Source organism: Pseudophryne corroboree, chromosome 11, assembly GCF_028390025.1.
Source record: "Pseudophryne corroboree isolate aPseCor3 chromosome 11, aPseCor3.hap2, whole genome shotgun sequence".
NCBI classification, from domain to species: Eukaryota; Metazoa; Chordata; class Amphibia; order Anura; family Myobatrachidae; genus Pseudophryne; species Pseudophryne corroboree.
In genome coordinates this window covers 180375045-180396645 of record NC_086454.1, presented here as the reverse complement: position 1 = coordinate 180396645, position 21601 = coordinate 180375045, and the positions used below count along the sequence as shown (strand labels likewise).

General features: G+C 48.9%; 1 protein-coding gene across 1 annotated transcript in view; it reads right to left on the bottom strand.

The window, feature by feature from the left end:
• DRAP1 (DR1 associated protein 1) overlaps nucleotides 1–21601 on the bottom strand; it is a 174240-nt gene that overhangs the window by 87440 nt on the left and 65199 nt on the right. Inside the window, exon 3 of the mRNA XM_063945124.1 lies at nucleotides 7083–7176. Coding sequence (XP_063801194.1) covers nucleotides 7083–7176 — 94 coding nt within the window. The remainder of the gene's footprint in view (nucleotides 1–7082; nucleotides 7177–21601) is intronic.

Sequence of the window (21601 nt, the reverse complement as noted above, 5' to 3'; positions counted from 1 at the left end):
CAGAAATTCATGTGCTTATCTGAACACGTGTGCACTTGTGTAAATGTCAGCATGGTACATAGAGTATCAATAGAGCATTTGCACCACTAAAGCCTCATTCAGTTCTGCGTATATGGCTATCTGGCGGACAAATCTTGAAATTCTTTGCAATGCACGTACGCCCGAGCCGTACCCAACATTCAGCAACTACAGGCTCTCTCCCATCCCTCAAGCTTATCAGATTCCAGAATATCCCACATAACTTTCAGAACTATCCTATCCAATTATAACACCTCCATATAGTCCACACATAACCGGACATATTTTTGTCTTTATTCACTTTCACATCCTCCTGACCCCAAGCCAACAGTGCTGGGTGACCAGATCATACAGCCCATTAAGAAACGTTGCAATCTGGCAGAACCATTATGAAATAGGTAGCACCTATCCTTGTGGATCAATGCTGATTTCCCTACAGATTGTAAGCTTGAGAGCAGGGCCAGCCTACTTCTAGGTCTGTCTGTTATTACCCAGTTTTGTTCTACTACTGTTGTTCCAATTGTAAAGTGCAACGGAATATGCATCACTATATAAGAAACTGTTAATAATAATTTTCAGTTGCGCAGCCAGTAAGTAAAGGAAGAAAAGAAAAAACTTTTTGTGTAATAAAAATGTTCCTAATATAGCACTTGCAATTCTAATTTGAAACAAACAGATGCATTCTGTCAAAATCAAGAGCGTTATCATGGCTTAAGAATATGGAGGGACCATATGAATGTCATGGCCAGTAGCAGACCAATACTGTTACATGGTCCTCAGGAGGAATGGAAAAATAAGATTTTAAACCTACCAGTAAATCTTTTTCTCCTAGTCCGTAGAGGATGCTGAGGACTCCGTAAGGACCATGGGGTATAGATGGGCTCCGCAGGAGACATGGGCACCTAAAAGAACTTTCTAGTATGGTGTGCACTGGCTCCTCCCTCTATGCCCCTCCTCCAGACCTCAGAGAACTGTGCCCAGAGGAGATGGACAATACAAGGAAAGGATTTTGTTAATCTAAGGGCAAGATTCACACCAGCCCACACCAATCATACCATATAACCTGGAATACACATAACCAGTTAACAGTATGAACAAACAACAGTACCGGTCCAAGACCGATTCTAACTGTAACATAACCCTTATGTAAGCAATAACTATATACAAGTCTTGCAGATTTTCCGCACTGGGACGGGCGCCCAGCATCCTCTATGGACTAGGAGAAAGATTTACCGGTAGGTTTAAAATCTTATTTTCTCTTACGTCTTAGAGGATGCTGGGGACTCCGTAAGGACCATGGGGTTTATACCAAAGCTCCCAATCGGGCGGGAGAGTGCGGATGACTCTGCAGCACCGACTGAGCAAATGCTAGGTCCTCATCAGCCAGGGTATCAAACCTGTAGAATTTTGCAAAAGTGTTTAACCCCGACCGAGTTGCTGCTCGGCAAAGCTGTAATGCTGAGACGCCCCGGGCAGCCGCCCAAGTAGAGCCCACCTTCCTAGTGGAATGGGCCTTTACTGAATGCGGTAACGGCAATCCAGCCGTAACATAAGCCTGCTGAATCGTGTTACAGATCCAGCGAGCAATAGTCTGCTTCGAAGTAGGCGCGCCAATCATGTTGGCAGCATACAGGACAAACAATGCATCTGTTTTCCTAATTCTAGCCGTCCTGGCTACATAAATTTTTAAGGCCCTGACTACATCCAGGGACATGGAATCCTCCAAGTCACTCGTAGCCACAGGCACCATAATAGGTTGGTTCATATTAAATGAAGACTCCACCTTACGTAAAAATTGAGGATGAGTCCTCAATTCCGCTCTATCTACGTGAAAAATCAAGTAAGGGCTCTTGTGAGACAAGGCCGCCAATTCTGACACACGCCTCGCAGGTGCCAAGGCCAACAACATGACCACCTTCCAGGTGAGAAATTTCAACTCCACCGTTTAAAGGGGTTCAAACCAGTGTGATTTAAGGAACTGTAACACCACGTTCAGGTCCCATGGTGCCACTGGGGGAACAAAAGGAGTCTGGATGTGTAGTACTCCTTTTACAAAAGTCTGGACTTCTGGAAGAGAAGCCAATTCATTCTGAAAGAATATTGACAAGGCCGAAATATGTACTTTAACAGAGCCTAACTTTAGGCACATATCCACTCCTGTCTGTAGAAAGTGGAGAAAACGACCCAGATAGAAATCTTCCGTAGGAGCATTCTTGGTTTCACACCAAGACACATATTTACGTCAGATACAGTGATAATGTTTCGCCGTCACCTCCTTCCTAGCCTTTATTAGAGTAGGTATGACCTCCTCCAGAATACCCTTCTCTGCTAGGATCCGGCGTTCAACCGCCATGCCGTCAAACGTAACCGCGGTAAGTCTTGGAACATGCAGGGCCCCTGCTGTAACAGGTCTTCCCTTAGAGGAAGAGGCCAGGGATCTTCCGTGAGCATCTCCTGAAGATCTGAGTACCAGGCCCTTCGAGGCCAGTCTGGAACAATGAGTATTGTTTGTACTCTTTTTTGATTTATGATCAACACTTTTGTGATGAGAGGAAGAGGAGGAAACACGTAGACCGACTGGAATACCCATGGTGTTACCAGAGCGTCTACTGCTATTGCCTGAGGGTCCCGGGACCTGGCACAATACCTCCGAAGCTTCTTGTTGAGGCGTGACGCCATCATGTCTATTTGAGGAACTCCCCAGAAATCCGTTATCCCTGCAAAGACTTCTTGATGAAGTCCCCACTCTCCTGGATGGAGATCGTGTCTGCTGAGGAAGTCTGCTTCCCAGTTGTCCACTCCCGGAATGAAGACAGCTGACAGAGCGCTTACGTGATTTTCCGCCCAGCGAAGAATCCTGGTGGCTTCCGCCATCGCGACTCTGCTTCTTGTCCCGCCTTGGTGGTTCACATGAGCTAATGCTGTGACATTGTCTGATTGAATCAGAACCGGTAGGTTGCGAAGAAGAATCTCCGCTTGTCGAAGGCCGTTGTATATGGCCTTTAGCTCCAACACGATGTGTAGACAGGACTCCTGGTCTGACCATAATCCCTGAAAATGTCTTCCTTGGGTGACTGCTCCCCATCCTCGAAGGCTAGCGTCCGTGGTTACCAGAATCCAGTCCTGAATGCCGAACCTGCGACCCTCCAGAAGGTGAGCACTTTGCAGCCACCATAGAAGAGACACCCTGGCCCTGGGGGACAGTGTTATTTTCTGATGTAATTGTAGATGGGACCAGGATCATTTGTCCAGAAGATCCCATTGAAACGTCCTTGCATGGAACCTGCCGAAGGAAATGGCCTCGTAAGTTGCCACCATTTTTTCCAGAACCCAAGTGCATTGATGAGCAGACACCTTTTTCGGCTTCAGTAGTTCTCGGACCATGTTCTGGAGGTCCTGGACTTTTTCCAACGGGAGGAAAACTTTCTTTTGTTCAGTGTCCAGTATCATGCCAAGGAAGGCAAGTCGAGTTGTCGGAACCAACTGTGACTTTGGTAGATTGAGAATCCACCCATGTTGCTGAAGCCCTCTCTGAGAGAGTGACACGTTCTCCAGTAATTGCTCTCTTGATCTCGCTTTTAACAGGAGATCGTCCAAGTATGGGATAATTGTGACTCCTCGCTTGCGCAGGATCACCATCATTTCCGCCATCATCTTGGTGAAAATCCTCGGGGCCGTGGACAGCCCAAACGGCAACGTCTGAAATTGGTAATGACAATCCTGTACCGCGAATCTCAGGTACTCCTGATGAGAGGGATATATGGGGACATGAAGGTAAGCATCCTTTATGTCCAGTGACACTATAAAATCACCGCTCGGAGCGATTCCATCTTGAATTTGAATCTTTTCAGGTACAGGTTTAGGGATTTTAGGTTTAAAATGGGCCTGACCGAACCATCCGGGTTCGGGACCACAAATAGGGTTGAATAATACCCTTTTCCCTGTTGGCTCAGGGGAACCCTGATAATCACTCGCTGTTGACACAGCGTTTGAATTGCAGCTAGCACTACTTCCCGCTCTGGAGTAGAAGCTGGTAAGGCAGACTTGAAAAATAGGCGTGGGGGCACCTCTTCGAATTCCAGCTTGTAGCCCTGGGAAACTATTTCTATCACCCAAGGGTCCACGTCTGACTGAACCTAGACTTGGCTGAATAGTCGAAGGCGTGGCCCCACCTGAGCGGACTCCCGCAGGGGAGCCCCAGCGTCATGCGGTGGACTTAGCGGGAAGCCGGGGAGGACTTCTGCTCTTGGGAACCAGCCGCAGCAGGTGTCCTCTTACCTCTACCCTTACCTCTGGCGAGGAAAGAGGAGCCCCGACCTCTTCTGGATCTATGCGATCGAAAGGACTGCATCTGATATTGTGGGGGTTTCTTTTGCTGTTGGGGAACAAAGGTAAAAAGGTCGACTTACCCGCGGTAGCTGTAGAGATCAGGTCCGCGAGGCCGTCCCCAAACAATACATCACCTTTGTAAGGTAAAAGCTCCATATGCCTTTTTGAGTCTGCATCCCCCGTCCATTGGTGGATCCACAAGGCTCTTCTTGCCGAAATAGCCATAGCATTGGCTCTTGAACCCAGTAAACCAATGTCTCTTTGAGCGTCCCTCATATATAAGACTGCCTCCTTAATATGAGCTAATGTTAACAAAATTGTATGCCTATCTAGGGTATCAAGGTCAGCTGACAGTGTATCTGTCCAAGCTGCTACTGTACTACATACCCATGCCGACGCAATTGCCGGTCTAAGCAAAGTACCAGTATGAGTGTAGATAGACTTTAGTGTAGTCTCTTGCCTGCGGTCCGCAGGATCCTTGAGGGCCGCTGTGTCAGGGGACGGTACCGCCACCTTCTTGGAAAGGCGTGTTAAGGCTTTGTCCACTGTGGGAGAGGATTCCCAACGTACCCTGTCCTGTGTAGGGAAAGGGTACGCCATAAGGACCCTTTTGGGAATCTGCAGTTTCTTATCTGGAGTTTCCCAAGCTTTTTCACATAACTCATTAATTTCATGGGAAGGAGGAAAGTTTATAACCTGTTTCTTTCCCTTAAACATGTGTATCCTCGTGTCGGGCACCGAGGGCTCATCAGTGATATGTAACACATCTTTAATTGCAATGAGCATGCACTGAATACTTTTTGTCACCCTGGGGTGCAACCTTGCTTCATCATAGTCGACACTGGAATCAGAGTCCGTGTCGGTATCTGTGTCCCTTATTTGTGAGAAGGGACGTTTCTGAGACCCCGACGGGTCCTGTGAGTCGGTACAATCTGTAGATTGATTACCTGCCGCCGCTCTGGACTCTGCTTTGTCCAGTCTTTTATGCAGTGAAGCTACACTAGTATTTAACATATGCCACATATCCATCCAATCATGAGTCGGCACCGCCGACTGAGACACACCACTCATCTGTTCCACCTCCTCTTTTGATAAGCCCTCCGCTTCAGACATGCCGACACACGTACCGACACCCCACACACACTGGGATATAACTATAAGGGGACAATTCCCCAAAGAAGGCCCTTTGGAGAGACAGAGAGAGAGTATGCCAGCATACACCAGCGCCAACTGACCCAGGGAAAAAAAACCCAGATAGCGCTTTTACATATAAATGTATACAGATTTGCCCACTCACTGCGCCTTAAATATGTGCCCCCCTCTCTTTTTTTCAGCCCTCTGATGCTCAGCAGGGGAGAGTCCGGGGAGCCAGCGTTCTGTGTAGCCTCTGTGGAGAAAATGGCGCTGGTTAGTGCTGAGGGATCAAGCTCCGCCCCCTCGTGCGGCGGGCTTCGATCCCGCTCGAGATTTTGAAAAAAAAAAAAAAAAAATGGCGGGGATTCGTAGTTTACTGCCCCACAGCCTAACTACATGCTTCTTGCCAAAAAACGAGGTTTATTACTGCCCAGGGCGCCCCCCCCCTGCGCCCTGCACCCATCAGTGCCATGTGTGTAAATGTGGGAGCAATGGCTTACCTCATGAAGATCTGAAGTCTTCTGCCGCCTGACGTCTTCTTATGATCTGTCATACTCACCCGGCTTCTTTTTTCCGGCATCTGTGAGGAGAATGGCGGCGCGGCTCTGGGACGAACCCCAGGGTGAGACCTGTGTTCAGACTCCCTCTGGAGCTAATGGTGTCCAGTAGCCTAAGAAGCAGAGCCCTTAACTCTTAAGAAGTGGGTCTGCTTCTCTCCCCTCAGTCCCACGATGCAGGGAGTCTGTTGCCAGCAGAGCTCCCTGAAAATAAAAAACCTAACAAAATTCTTTTTATAGAAAACTCAGGAGAGCTCCCTGTAATGCACCCTATCTCCTCTGGGCACAAGATCTAACTGAGGTCTGGAGGAGGGGCATAGAGGGAGGAGCCAGTGCACACCATACTAGAAAGTTCTTTTAGGTGCCCATGTCTCCTGCGGAACCAGTCTATACCCCATGGTCCTTACGGAGTCCCCAGCATGCTCTAGGACGTAAGAGAAACATATATTGGTCATGGTCTGTAAGCCAACTGATGGAGAACACCAACCTGAAATGACAACGATCCAGCTCTATTTAAATGACAAGAAAATAAAGCTGAAACTTGGCAGGCAGTTTCAATGTTTTGCCTAGGCAGCATATGATTATTGTACATTTTATATTTTAGGAGAAACAAAAAGAAAGAAAAAAATGAGACGGCACATTTCTGTCTTTATTTTAATTCAATGCCGACTTCTAATAACAGCAGTGAAATGCTGATGGTGTAATAAAAGAGACAAGCTATTTCTAATCATTGATCTTTTGAACAGCTGACCATCTGTCGTGATGCCACAAATGCAGGCATGCAAATGGTTGTTTCATAGGGGTACATTTACTAAGCAGTGATAAGAGCAGAGAAGTGAGCCTGTGGAGAAGTGCCCATGGCAACCAATTAGCACTGAGGTAACTTCAATAATTTGCATACTATAAAATGATACAGAGCTGCTGATTGGTTAATGGGGAAATATCACCACTGGCTCACTTCTCCGCTCTTATCACTGCTTAGTAAATGTTCCCCTTACTCTCTGCTGGGAGAAAGACAAAGTGAACGGATGTAACACAACTCACAGGTGTGATGTAGTCATGGTTTTGGCGCTTCGAGATTGCGTGACCTGACAAGCCTTCTTCAGGAGGGACTCCAGGAAAAGCTCAAGTGCACGAGCTAGGAGAGTGTCAAGGAGCTGAAGTAATGATGCAGTAACATACACTGTGTTCCAGCTACTCTAGTATCACCTAGCTGGTAACCAGCTACAGATCTTGGCCGAGATGTAGTGAAGTCCGTGTTCGGCGGCCATGCCTTGTACATGATTGCACCTTTTAAAAAAAAAACCCACAAAGTTCGTCCGGCATCGCCCGCTGAACTCTGACTTCGTTACATTCCACCCCTTATATGCCTCTAACTTAGGGCATGATTCAGAGTTGTACGCTATTGCAATATTTACGCAGTTGGCCGATGTTTTTATTACTGCGCATGTATCCGAGTAGCATGGCGCATGCATCCCGATGTCTCTGCGATGATGCCCACAGAGAGGATGTGGACGCAGTTTGATTGACAGTAAAGAACAGATTTTGGGTGGTAAGGGGGGTAGGGTTTTAAAAGGAGATTTACGGTAAGAACTTACCTTTGTTAAATCTCTTTCTGCGAGGTACACAGGGAATAACATCGGGGTGTAGAGTAGGATCTTGATCCGAGGCACCAACAGGCTAAAAGCTTTGACTGTTCCCAAGATGCATTGCGCCTCCTCCTCTATAACCCCGCCTCCGTGCACAAGAGCTCAGTTTTGTTAACCAGTCCAATGCAGTAGCAGGTAGAAAAGAGACGACAACAGTTAGTAGCCACACAGAACCACATTCTCACGACAGGAGAAGGTACCAGCGGCTAATGCCACACAAACCCAAAGCAGCTAAGTGCGTCAGGGTGGGCGTCCTGTGGAATCCAGTGTACCTCGCACTTACCATAAATCTCCTTTTCTGCAGCGGGGTACACTGTATTCCACAGGGAATAACATCGGGGATGTCCTAAAGCAGTTCCTCATGGGAAGGGACGCACTGTAGCGGGCACAAGAACCCGGCGTCCAAAGGAAGCATCCTGGGAGGCGGAAGTATCGAAGGCGTAGAACCTTTTGAACGTGTTCGCTGAGGACCACGTAGCCGCCTTGCACAACTGTTCAAGGGTCGCACCACGGCGGGCCGCCCAAGAAGGTCCAACCGACCGAGTAGAATGGGCTTTAATGGTATCAGGAGCTGGAAGGCCAGCCTGTACATAAGCATGTGCAATCACCATTCTAATCCATCTGGCCAAGTTCTGCTGGTTAGCAGGCCAGCTACGTTTGTGAAAACCAAAAATAACAGAGTCAGATTTCTGAACTGACTCCATTCTTTTCACATAAATACAGAGAGCCCGTTCCACATCCAAAGACTTCTCTTTGGATGACAAGCCTGGAGAGGTAAATGCCGGAACCACAATTTCTTGGTTAAGGTGGAAAGAAGACACCACCTTAAGCAGATAAATAAGAATTTACTTACCGATAATTCTATTTCTCGGAGTCCGTAGTGGATGCTGGGGTTCCTGAAAGGACCATGGGGAATAGCGGCTCCGCAGGAGACAGGGCACAAAAAGTAAAGCTTTAGGATCAGGTGGTGTGCACTGGCTCCTCCCCCTATGACCCTCCTCCAAGCCTCAGTTAGGTACTGTGCCCGGACGAGCGTACACAATAAGGAAGGATTTATGAATCCCGGGTAAGACTCATACCAGCCACACCAATCACACTGTACAACCTGTGATCTGAACCCAGTTAACAGTATGATAACAGCGGAGCCTCTGAAAGGATGGCTCACAACAATAATAACCCGATTTTTGTAACTATGTACAAGTAATGCAGATACTCCGCACTTGGGATGGGCGCCCAGCATCCACTACGGACTCCGAGAAATAGAATTATCGGTAAGTAAATTCTTATTTTCTCTATCGTCCTAGTGGATGCTGGGGTTCCTGAAAGGACCATGGGGATTATACCAAAGCTCCCAAACGGGCGGGAGAGTGCGGATGACTCTGCAGCACCGAATGAGAGAACTCCAGGTCCTCCTTAGCCAGGGTATCAAATTTGTAGGATTTTACAAACGTGTTTGCCCCTGACTAAATAGCCGCTCGGCAAAGTTGTAAAGCCGAGACCCCTCGGGCAGCCGCCCAAGATGAGCCCACCTTCCTTGTGGAATGGGCATTTACATATTTTGGCTGTGGCAGGCCTGCCACAGAATGTGCAAGCTGAATTGTATTACACATCCAACTAGCAAAAGTCTGCTTAAAAGCAAGAGCACCCAGTTTGTTGGGTGCATACAGGATAACAGCAAGTCAGTTTTCCTGACTCCAGCCGTCCTGGAACCTATATTTTCAGGGCCCTGACCACATCTAGCAACTTGGAGTCCTCCAAGTCCCTACTAGGCGCAAGACACCACAATAAGCTGGTTCAGGTGAAACACTGACACCACCTTAGGGAGAGAACTGGGGACGAGTCCGCAGCTCTGCCCTGTCCGAATGGACAAACAGATATGGGCTTTTTTGAGAAAAAAACCACCAATTTGACACTCGCCTGGTCCAGGCCAGGTCCAAGAGCATGTTCACTTTTCATGTGAGATGCTTCAAATCCACAGATTTGACTGGTTTTAAACCAATGTGTTTTGAGGAATCCCAGAACTACGTTGAGATCCCACAGTGCCACTGGAGGCACAAAAGGGGGTTGTATATGCAATACTCCCTTGACAAACTTCTGGACTTCAGGAACTGAAGCCAATTCTTTCTGGAAGAAAAATCGACAGGGCCGAAATTTGAACCTTAATGGACCCCAATTTGAGGCCCATAGACACTCCTGTTTGCAAGAAATGCAGGAATCGACCGAGTTGAAATTTCTTCGTGGGGCCTTCCTGGCCTCACACCACGCAACATATTTTCGCCACATGTGGTGATAATGTTGTGCGGTCACCTCCTTTCTGGCTTTGACCAGGGTAGGAATGACCTCTTCCTGAATGCCTTTTCCCTTAGGATCCGGCGTTCCACCGCCATGCCGTCAAACGCAGCTGCGGTAAGTCTTGGAACAGACATGGTACTTGCTGAAACAAGTCCCTTCTTAGCGGCAGAGGCCATAAGTCCTCTGTGAGCATCTCTTGAAGTTCCGGGTACCAAGTCCTTCTTGGCCAATCCGGAGCCATGAGTATAGTTCTTACTCCTCTACGTCTTATAATTCTCAGTACCTTAGGTATGAAAAGCAGAGGATGGAACACATACACCGACTGGTACACCCACGGTGTTACCAGAACGTCCACAGCTATTGCCTGAGGGTCTCTTAACCTGGCGCAATACCTGTCCCGTTTTTTGTTCAGACGGGACGCCATCATGTCCACCTTTGGTAATTCCCAACGGTTTACAATTATGTGGAAAACTTCCCCATGAAGTTCCCACTCTGCCGGGTGGAGGTCGTGCCTACTGAGGAAGTCTGCTTCCCAGTTTCCATTCCCGGAATGAAACACTGCTGACAGTGCTATCACATGATTTTCCGCCCAGCGAAAAGTCCTTGCAGTTTTTGCCACTGCCCTCCTGCTTCTTGTGCCGCCCTGTCTATTTACGTGGGCGACTGCCGTGATGTTTTATCCCACTGGATCAATACCGGCTGACCTTGAAGCAGAGGTCTTGCTAAGCTTAGAGCATTATAAATTTACCCTTAGCTATATTTATGTGGAGAAAAATCTCCAGACTTGATCACACTCCCTGGAAATTTTTTCCTTGTGTGACTGCTCCCCAGCCTCTCGGGCTGGCCTCCGTGGTCACCAACATCCAAAACTGAATGCCGAATCTGCGGCCCTCTAGAAGATGAGCACTCTGTAACCACCACAGGAGAGACACCCTTGTCCTTGGATATAGGGTTATCCGCTGATGCATCTGAAGATGCGATCCGGACCATTTGTCCAGCAGATCCCACTGAAAAGTTCTTGCATGAAATCTGCCGACTGGAATTGCTTCGAAGGAAGTCACCATTTTTTTACCATGGCCCTTGTGCAATGATGCACTGATTTTAGGAGGTTCCTGGCTAGCTCGGATAACTCCCTGGCTTTCTCTTCCGGGAGAAACACCTTTTTCTGGACTGTGTCCAGAATCATCCCTAAGCACAGGAGACTTGTTGTCGGGATCAGCTGCGATTTTGGAATATTTAGAATCCACCCCTGCTGTTGTAACAGTATCCGAGATAGTGCTACTCCGACCTCCAACTGTTCCCTGGACTTTGCCCTTATCAGGAGATCGTCCAAGTAAGGGATAATTAAGACGCCTTTTCTTCGAAGAAGAACCATCATTTCGGCCATTACCTTGGTAAAGACCCGGGGTGCCGTAGACAATCCAAACGGCAGCGTCTGAAACTGATAGTGACAGTTCTGTACCACGAACCTGAGGTACCCTTAGTGATAAGGGCAAATTTGGGACATGGAGGTAAGCATCCCTGATGTCTCGGGACACCAGATAGTCCCCTTCTTCCCGGTTCGTTATCACTGCTCTGAGTGACTCCATCTTGATTTGAACCTTTGTAAGTGTTCAAATTTTTTTAGATTTAGAATAGGTCTCACCTAGCCTTCTGGCTTCAGTACCACAATATAGTGTGGAATAATACCCCTTTTCTTGTTGTAGGAGGGGTAATTTAATTATCACCTGCTGGGAATACAGCTCGTGAATTTTTTCCCATACTGCCTCCTTGTCGTAGGGAGACCTTGGTAAAGCAGACTTCAGGAGCCTGCGCAGGGGAAACGTCTCGACATTCCAAACTGTACCCCTGGGATACTACTTGTAGGATCCAGGGGTCCTGTACGGTCTCAGCGTCATGCTGAGAGCTTGTCAGAAGCGGTGGAACGCTTCTGTTCCTGGGAATGGGCTGCCTGCTGCAGTCTTCTTCCCTTTCCTCTATCCCTGGGCAGATATGACTCTTATAGGGACGAAAGGACTGAAGCTGAAAAGACGGTGTCTTTTTCTGCAGAGATGTGACTTAGGGTAAAAACGGTGGATTTTCCAGCAGTTGCCATGGCCACCAGGTCCGATGGACCGACCCCAAATAACTCCTCTTCCTTTATACGGCAATACACCTTTGTGCCGTTTGGAATCTGCATCACCTGACCACTGTCGTGTCCATAAACATCTTCTGGCAGATATGGACATCGCACTTACTCTTGATGCCAGAGTGCAAATATCCCTCTGTGCATCTCGCATATATAGAAATACATCCTTTAAATGCTCTATAGTCAATAAAATACTGTCCCTGTCAAGGGTATCAATATTTTTAGTCAGGGAATCCGACCAAGCCCCCCAGCTCTGCACATCCAGGCTGAGGCGATCGCTGGTCGCAGTATAACACCAGTATGTGTGTATATACTTTTTATGATATTTTTCCAGCCTCCTGTCAGCTGGCTCCTTGAGGACGGCCCTATCTATAGACGGTACCGCCACTTGTTCTGATAAGCGTGTGAGCGCCTTATCCACCCTAAGGGGTGTTTCCCAACGCGCCCTAACTTCTGGCGGGAAAGGGTATACCGCCCATATTTTCTATCGGGGGGAACCCACGCATCATCACACACTTCATTTAATTTATCTGATTCAGGAAAAACTACGGTAGTTTTTTCACATCCCACATAATACCCTCTTTTGTGGTACTTGTAGTATCAGAAATATGTAACACCTCCTTCATTGCCCTTAACGTGTGGCCCTAATAAGGAATACGTTTGTTTATTCACCGTCGACACTGGATTCAGTGTCCCTGTCTGTGTCTGTGTCGACCGACTAAAGTAAACGGGCGTTTTAAAACCCCTGACGGTGTTTTTGAGACGTCTGGACCGGTACTTATTGTTTGTCGGCCGTCTCATGTCGTCAACCGACCTTGGCGCGTGTTGACATTATCACGTAATTCCCTAAATAAGCCATCCATTCCGGTGTCGACTCCCTAGAGAGTGACATCACCATTACAGGCAATTTCTCCGCCTCCTCACCAACATCGTCCTCATACATGTCGACACACACGTACCGACACACAGCACACACACAGGGAATGCTCTGATAGAGGACAGGACCTACTAGCCCTTTGGAGAGACAGAGGGAGAGTTTGCCAGCACACACCAAAAACGCTATAATTATATAGGGACAACCTTATATAAGTGTTTTCCCTTATAGCATCTTTTTTATATATTTCTAACGCCAAATTAGTGCCCCCCCTCTCTGTTTTAACCCTGTTTCTGTAGTGCAGTGCAGGGGAGAGCCTGGGAGCCTTCCCTCCAGCCTTTCTGTGAGGGAAAATGGCGCTGTGTGCTGAGGAGATAGGCCCCGCCCCTTTTTCGGCGGCCTCGTCTCCCGCTCTTAACGGATTCTGGCAGGGGTTAAATATCTCCATATAGCCCCCGGAGGCTATATGTGAGGTATTTTTAGCCAAAAAAGGTTTTCATTTGCCTCCCAGGGCGCCCCCCTCCCAGCGCCCTGCACCCTCAGTGACTGCCGTGTGAAGTGTGCTGAGAGGAAAATGGCGCACAGCTGCAGTGCTGTGCGCTACCTTAAGAAGACTGAGGAGTCTTCTGCCGCCGATTCTGGACCTCTTCTCGTTTCAGCATCTGCAAGGGGGCCGGCGGCGAGGCTCCGGTGACCATCCAGGCTGTACCTGTGATCGTCCCTCTGGAGCTAATGTCCAGTAGCCAAGAAGCCAATCCATCCTGCACGCAGGTGAGTTCACTTCTTCTCCCCTAAGTCCCTCGTTGCAGTGATCCTGTTGCCAGCAGGACTCACTGTAAAATAAAAAACCTAAGCTAAACTTTTCTAAGCAGCTCTTTAGGAGAGCCACCTAGATTGCACCCTTCTCGGCCGGGCACAAAAATCTAACTGAGGCTTGGAGGAGGGTCATAGGGGGAGGAGCCAGTGCACACCACCTGATCCTAAAGCTTTACTTTTTGTGCCCTGTCTCCTGCGGAGCCGCTATTCCCCATGGTCCTTTCAGGAACCCCAGCATCCACTAGGACGATAGAGAAACCAGGGTGGGTCCTGAGAACCGCATGGTCACAGTGAAAAATAAGGTAAGGTGACGACAGGATAAGGCACCCAAATCTGAAACCCGTCTAGCAGAGGCAATAGCCAGCAAAAACAAGACCTTAAGAGTAAGCCATTTAAGGTCCAACGACACTAGGGTTTCAAAAGAAGCCTCTTCTGGGGCATCCAGAACAACAGACAAATCCCAAGGAGCCAAAAGGAGGCACGTAGGGAGGTTGAATTCGGAGAACACCCTGAGTGAAAGTATGAACATAAGGCAAAGTCGCAATCTTTATCTGAACGTTGAGAGAGGCAAGACGCAAGCCTAAGTCCAGGCCCTGTTGGAGATAGGCCAACAGTTTGGCAGTACTGAATTTGAATACGTCAACATTCTTAGCAGCACACCATGGGAAATAAGAATTCCAGACCCTATAATAAATCCGAGCCGAAGCCGTTTTACGGGCCTTCAACATAGTTTGAATGACCGCCTCAGAAAACCTTTGGCCCTTAGGACAGAAGCTTCAAGAGCCACGCCGTCAAAGCCAGTCGGGCCAAATCCTGGTAGACACAGGGGCCCTGAACGAGAAGGTCTTGGCATTGTGGAAGTAGAAGAGAACGTTCTATCGAGAGACCCTGCAGGTCTGAGAACCAATGTAGTCTGGGCCACGCTGGAGCAAGCAGAAGAAGGTTTCCTCCTTCTTGCTCAAACTTCCTTATTACCCTGGGCAGGAGTGACACCGTAGTGAAAACGTACGGCAGCCGAAAGTTCCATGGAATAGCCAGTGCATCCACGAACGCTGCTTGAAGATCCCTTGTCCTTGCTCCGAAGACCGGAACCTTGTGATTGTGTCGAGACACCATCAGGTCTACATCTGGTAGGCCCCACTTGTCCACTAGGAGTTTAAATACTTTTGGATGAAGGCTCCACTCTCCGGCGTGTACGTCCTAACGATAGAGGAAGTCCGCTTCTCAGTTGAGGACTCCCAGAATGAACACTGCCGATATGGCTGGCAGATGGCGATCAGCCCACTGAAGTATCCTTGAAACTTTCCTCATTGCCATACGGCTTCGAGTACCGCCTTGATGATTTATGTACGCCATCGTGGTGGTGTTGTCTCACTGTACTTGAACAGGCCTGTACTGTATCCAAGGTAGGGTTAGTTTCAGTGCATTGAACACTGCCCGCAGTTCCAGAATGTTTATCGGGAGGAGAGACTCTTCCCTGGTCTACCGACCCTGAAGAGAGTGTTGCTCCAATACTGCGTCCCAACCCCTCAGACTGGCATCCGTCGTCAGCAGGACCCAGTTGGAGATCCAGAAGGGACGAGCCCTGTCCAATAGCTGATCCTGGAGCCACCAGGACAGAGACAGGCGAACCTTTGGAGTTAGGGAGATCATGCGAGTCCTGATCCGGTGGGGTAAGCCGTCCCATTTGGAGAGAATCAACTTCTGGAGAGGGCGGGAGTGAAATTGAGCGTACTCTACCATGTCGAAAGTCGACACTATGAGGCCCAGTACTTGCATCGCTGAGTGTATCGACACACGTGGGCGAGATAGGAAGGGTCTTATTTTGTCCTGAAGTTTCAGGACCTTGTCCGGGGACAAAAACAACCGCTGCTTGTGTGTGTCCAACAACGCTCCCAGGTACGGCATGTTTTGAGCAGGGACCAGGGAGGATTTCTTCCAGTTGATGAGCCACCTGTGGGCTTGTAGGAATTGGACAGTCAGTTCCAGATGACGAAGGAGAACCTCTGGTGGGGTTGCCAGGATCAACAGATCGTCCAGATACGGTAGGATTCTGATGCCCCCGACGGCGAAGGAGAGCCATCACAACCGCCATGACCTTGGAGAAAATTCGTGGAGCTGTGGTCAGACCAAAAAGGTAAGGCCTGAAATTGGTAACGTAGGTTGCCAATAGCAAACCACAGGTATTGCTGATGCAAAATGGCAATAGGGATATGTAGGTACGCATCCTGTATGTCCAGGGATACCATATAGTCCATGGGCTCTAAGGCTAGAACAATAGAACAAAGAGTTTCCATACGGAACTTGGAAACCATCACAAATTTGTTCAAAGACTTGAGGTTGAGAATGGGCCGGGAGGACCCATTCGGTTTCGGGACCAGAAACAGCGTGGAATAGTACTCCCCTGCCCCTATGAGCCAGAGGCACCGGCACTATCACTCCTGTATCCAGGAGAGATTGCACCACCAGATGGAGCGTCTGTGCTTTCACCAGATCTAAAGGGATGTTGGTTGAGCAAAACAGAGGAGGGAGACGTTTCTTGAAAGAGATGGCGTAACCGTGAGCAACGACTTCTATTACCCAGGCATCCGAAGTTGTCTTTAACCACACCTGAGCAAAACGTAGAAGTCGGCCTCCCACCCTGGGATCCCCCAAGGGGAGGCCCGCCACATCATGCAGCCGGTTTATCCGATTTGGAAGCAGGCTGACGGGCAGCCCAGGCACGTTTTGGTTTGGGCTTGGTAGATTTGGAAGAGCGTGTCTTGTTTGGGTACACCGGACCCTTTGCTTTACCTGGAGGCCGAAAGGAACGAAAGGAAGTACTCTTAGCCTTCGGAGCCGAAGGAGTAGTACTAGGTAGACAAGCAGTCTTAGCTGACGCTAAATCAGCAAGAGTCTTGTTGATGTATTCCCCAAAAAGTATGTTCCCCTTAAAGGGTATCACCTCCAAGGTCTTTTCAGAGTCCAGGTCAACAGACCAGGAACGCAACCAGAGAATCCTGCGAGCAAGAATGGACATAGTAGACGCCTTGGCCGCCAGGACACCAGCATCAGAAGCCGCCTCCTGAATGTAATGAAAGGCCATAAATATATAGGAAAGACACGGTCTAGAATTATCAGAAAATTTAGAAGGTAGTTCCGCTTCAACTTCCTGAACCCAGGCTTCAATAGCTTTCGCCGCCCAGGCGGGTCTATGACCAGACCCTGCAATAGTGTAAATGGACTTCCAGCAACCCTCCGCACACTTATCCATCGGTTCCTTCAGGGAGGTGACGATCGTGATAGGCAGAGCCGAGGACACCACCAGGCGTGCAATCTGAGATTCCACCGGAGGTGGGGTTTCCCAATTTTTACTGATCTCTGCCGCGAGGGGTTAACGAACCAGCATCTTTTTAGAGAGTGAAAATTTCATACCTGGAGATTCCCAGGATTCCTGACATATGTCAACCAGGTGGACAGAATGGGGTAGAAGCAATTTAGTCACCTTCTGACGTTTAAACTTATCTGGTTTCCTAGAGGTGGTAGGAGGCTCCTCGTCATTCTCAATTTGAAGAATGAGCCTGATGGCCTCCAAGAGGAATGTCCACTTGTGTCAGAGTTTCCCCATCTGAAGTATCTGGATCAGTGTCAGTGGGGTCAGTGTAAGCACCATCTTCATCGGAAGAAGTATCCGGGACATGCGTGGATTGTGAGGAAGTAATGGCCCGTTTAGAGGAACCCTTGGTCTTAGGCGGGTGAGGGTTAGCTTTTTGTTTAACCAGAGAATGGTTTAATTGCTGTAACTGAGAAGACAGAGTATCTGCCCATGGCGGATTAACTGCAGGGAAAATATGTGGCTGTAATGGCACAGAAGGTCCCATAGGGGGCGTAAGCCTAGTTACCAGCGTAGTCAGTAAAATAGCAAAGGTAGCCCACGGCGGGACTTGATCTGCCCCTGGTGCTGCCGACTAACCCTGAGGTGCAGAGAACCCCGCACCTGAACCCTCTGCTGCTATATTTTCCTCATGACCATCCATGGCGTCAGCAATGCCTGGTGCAGGATCAGCCTCTGAGTCCTCACCCTGTCTAGCAGACATTACTTGTAAGCGTACCCTTAGGGTGACCAAAAGTACAATATAAGCAGACAGAATACCTGGCAAAAAAAAAAAAAACCCTTACAGTGTGGCTGCAAGCAGAACACAAAAATAAGAATTTACTTACCGATAATTCTATTTCTCGTAGTCCGTAGTGGATGCTGGGGACTCCGTAAGGACCATGGGGAATAGCGGCTCCGCAGGAGACTGGGCACATCTAAAGAAAGCTTTAGGACTGTCTGGTGTGCACTGGCTCCTCCCCCTATGACCCTCCTCCAAGCCTCAGTTAGGATACTGTGCCCGGACGAGCATACACAATAAGGAAGGATTTTGAATCCCGGGTAAGACTCATACCAGCCACACCAATCACACCGTACAACTTGTGATCTGAACCCAGTTAACAGCATGATAACAGAGGAGCCTCTAGAAAAGATGGCTCACTACAGCAATAACCCGATTTTTTGGTAACAATAACTATGTACCAGTATTGCAGACAATCCGCACTTGGGATGGGCGCCCAGCATCCACTACGGACTACGAGAAATAGAATTATCGGTAAGTAAATTCTTATTTTCTCTAACGTCCTAAGTGGATGCTGGGGACTCCGTAAGGACCATGGGGATTATACCAAAGCTCCCAAACGGGCGGGAGAGTGCGGATGACTCTGCAGCACCAATTGAGAGAACTCCAGGTCCTCCTCAGCCAGGGTATCAATTTTGTAGAATTTTACAAACGTATTTGCTCCTGACCAAGTAGCTGCTCGGCAAAGTTGTAAAGCCGAGACCCCTCGGGCAGCCGCCCAAGATGAGCCCACCTTCCTTGTGGAGTGGGCATTTACAGATTTTTGGCTGTGGCAGGCCTGCCACAGAATGTGCAAGCTGAATTGTACTACAAATCCAACGAGCAATAGTCTGCTTAGAAGCAGGAGCACCCAGCTTGTTGGGTGCATACAGGATAAACAGCGAGTCAGATTTTCTGACTCCAGCCGTCCTGGAAACATATATTTTCAGGGCCCTGACAACGTCTAGCAACTTGGAGTCCTCCAAGTCCCTAGTAGCCGCAGGCACCACAATAGGTTGGTTCAGGTGAAACGCTGAAACCACCTTAGGGAGAAACTGAGGACGAGTCCTCAATTCCGCCCTGTCCGAATGGAAAATCAGATAAGGGCTTTTACAGGATAAAGCCGCCAATTCTGACACGCGCTTGGCCCAGGCCAGGGCCAACAGCATGACCACTTTCCATGTGAGATATTTTAACTCCACAGATTTAAGTGGTTCAAACCAATGTGACTTTTGGAACCCAAAAAACTACATTGAGATCCCAAAGTGCCACTGGAGGCACAAAAGGAGGATGTATATGCAGTACCCCTTTTACAAACGTCTGAACTTCAGGGACTGAAGCTAGTTCTTTTTGGAAGAAAATTGACAGGGCCGAAATTTGAACCTTAATGGACCCCAATTTCAGGCCCATAGACACTCCTGTTTGCAGGAAATGTAGGAATCGACCCAGTTGAATTTCTTCCGTCGGGCCTTACTGGCCTCGCACCACGCAACATATTTTCGCCAAATGCGGTGATAATGTTTTGCGGTTACATCCTTCCTGGCTTTGATCAGGATAGGGATGACTTCATCCGGAATGCCTTTTTTCCTTCAGGAGCCGGCCTTCAACCGCCATGCCGTCAAACGCAGCCGCGGTAAGTCTTGGAACAGACAGGGTCCTTGTTGGAGCAGGCCCCTTCTTAGAGGTAGAGGCCACGGATCCTCCGTGAGCATCTCTTGAAGTTCCGGTTACCAAGTCCTTCTTGGCCAATCCGGAGCCACGAATATAGTGCTTACTCCTCTCCATCTTATCAATCTCAGTACCTTGGGTATGAGAGGCAGAGGAGGGAACACATACACTGACTGGTACAACCACGGTGTTACCAGAGCGTCTACAGCTATTGCTTGAGGGTCCCTTGACCTGGCGCAATACCTGTCGAGTTTTTCCCAACGGTTTATAATCATGTGGAAGACTTCTGGGTGAAGTCCCCACTCTCCCGGGTGGAGGTCGTGCTGAGGAAGTCTGCTTCCCAGTTGTCCACTCCCGGAATGAATACTGCTGACAGTGCTATCACATGATTTTCCGCCCAGCGAAGAATCCTTGCAGCTTCTGCCATTGCCCTCCTGCTTCTTGTGCCACCCTGTCTGTTTACGTGGGTGACTGCCGTGATGTTGTCCGACTGGATCAACACCGGCTGACCTTGAAGCAGAGGTCTTGCTAAGCTTAGAGCATTGTAAATGGCCCTTAGCTTCAGGATATTTATGTGAAGTGATGTCTCCAGGCTTGACCATAAGCCCTGGATATTCCTTCCCTGTGTGACTGCTCCCCAGCCTCGCAGGCTGGCATCCGTGGTCACCAGGACCCAGTCCTGAATGCCGAATCTGCGGCCCTCTAGAAGATGAGCACTCTGCAACCACCACAGGAGGGACACCCTTGTCCTTGGTGACAGGGTTATCCGCTGATGCATCTGAAGATGCGACCCGGACCATTTGTCCAGCAGGTCCCACTGGAAAGTTCTTGCGTGGAATCTGCCGAATGGGATTGCTTCGTAGGAAGCCACCATTTTACCCAGAACCCTTGTGCATTGATGCACTGAGACTTGGCTCGGTTTTAGGAGGTTCCTGACTAGCTCGGATAACTCCCTGGCTTTCCCCTCCGGGAGAAGCACCATTTTCTGGACTGTGTCCAGGATCATTCCTAGGAACAGAAGACAAGTCGTCGGAACCAGCTGCGATTTTGGAATATTGAGAATCCAATTGTGCTGCCGCAACACTACCTGAGATAGTGCTACACCGACCTCCAACTGTTCCCTGGATCTTACCCTTATCAGGGAATCGTCCAAGTAAGGGATAACTAAAATTCCCTTCCTTCGAAGGAATATCATCATTTCGGCCATTACCTTGGTAAAGACCCGGGGTGCCGTGGACCATCCATACGGCAGCGTCTGAACTGATAGTGACAGTTCTGTACCATAAACCTGAGGTACCCTTGGTGAGAAGGGTAAATTTTGACATGAAGGTAAGCATCCTTGATGTCCCGAGACATCATGTAGTCCCCTTCTTCCAGGTTCGCAATCACTGCTCTGAGTGACTCAATCTTGAATTTGAACCTCTGTATGTAAGTGTTCAAAGATTTTAGATTTAGAATCGGTCTCACCGAGCCGTCCGGCTTCGGTACCACAACAGTGTGGAATAATACCCCGTTCCCTGTTGCAGGAGGGGTACCTTGATTATCACCTGCTGGGAATACAGCTTGTGAATGGCTTCCAAAACTGTCTCCCTGTTAGAAGGAGACATCGGTAAAGCCGACTTTAGGAAAACGGCGAGGGGGAGACGTCTCGAATTCTAATTTGTACCCCTGAGATATCACCTGAAGGATCCAGGGGTCTACTTGCGAGTGAGCCCACTGCGCGCTGAAATTCATTGAGACGGGCCCCCCACCATGCCTGATTCTGCTTGTAAAGCCCCAGCGTCATACTGAGGGCTTGGCAGAGGTGGGAGAGGATTTCTGTTCCTGGGAACTGGCTGATTTCTGCAGCCTTTTTCCTCTCCCTCTGTCACGGGGCAGAAATGAGGAACATTTTGCCCGCTTGTCCACGAAAAGACTGCGCCTGATAATACGGCGTCTTCTCATGTTGAGAGGCGACCTGGGGTACAAACGTGGATTTCCCAGCTGTTGCCGTGGCCACCAGG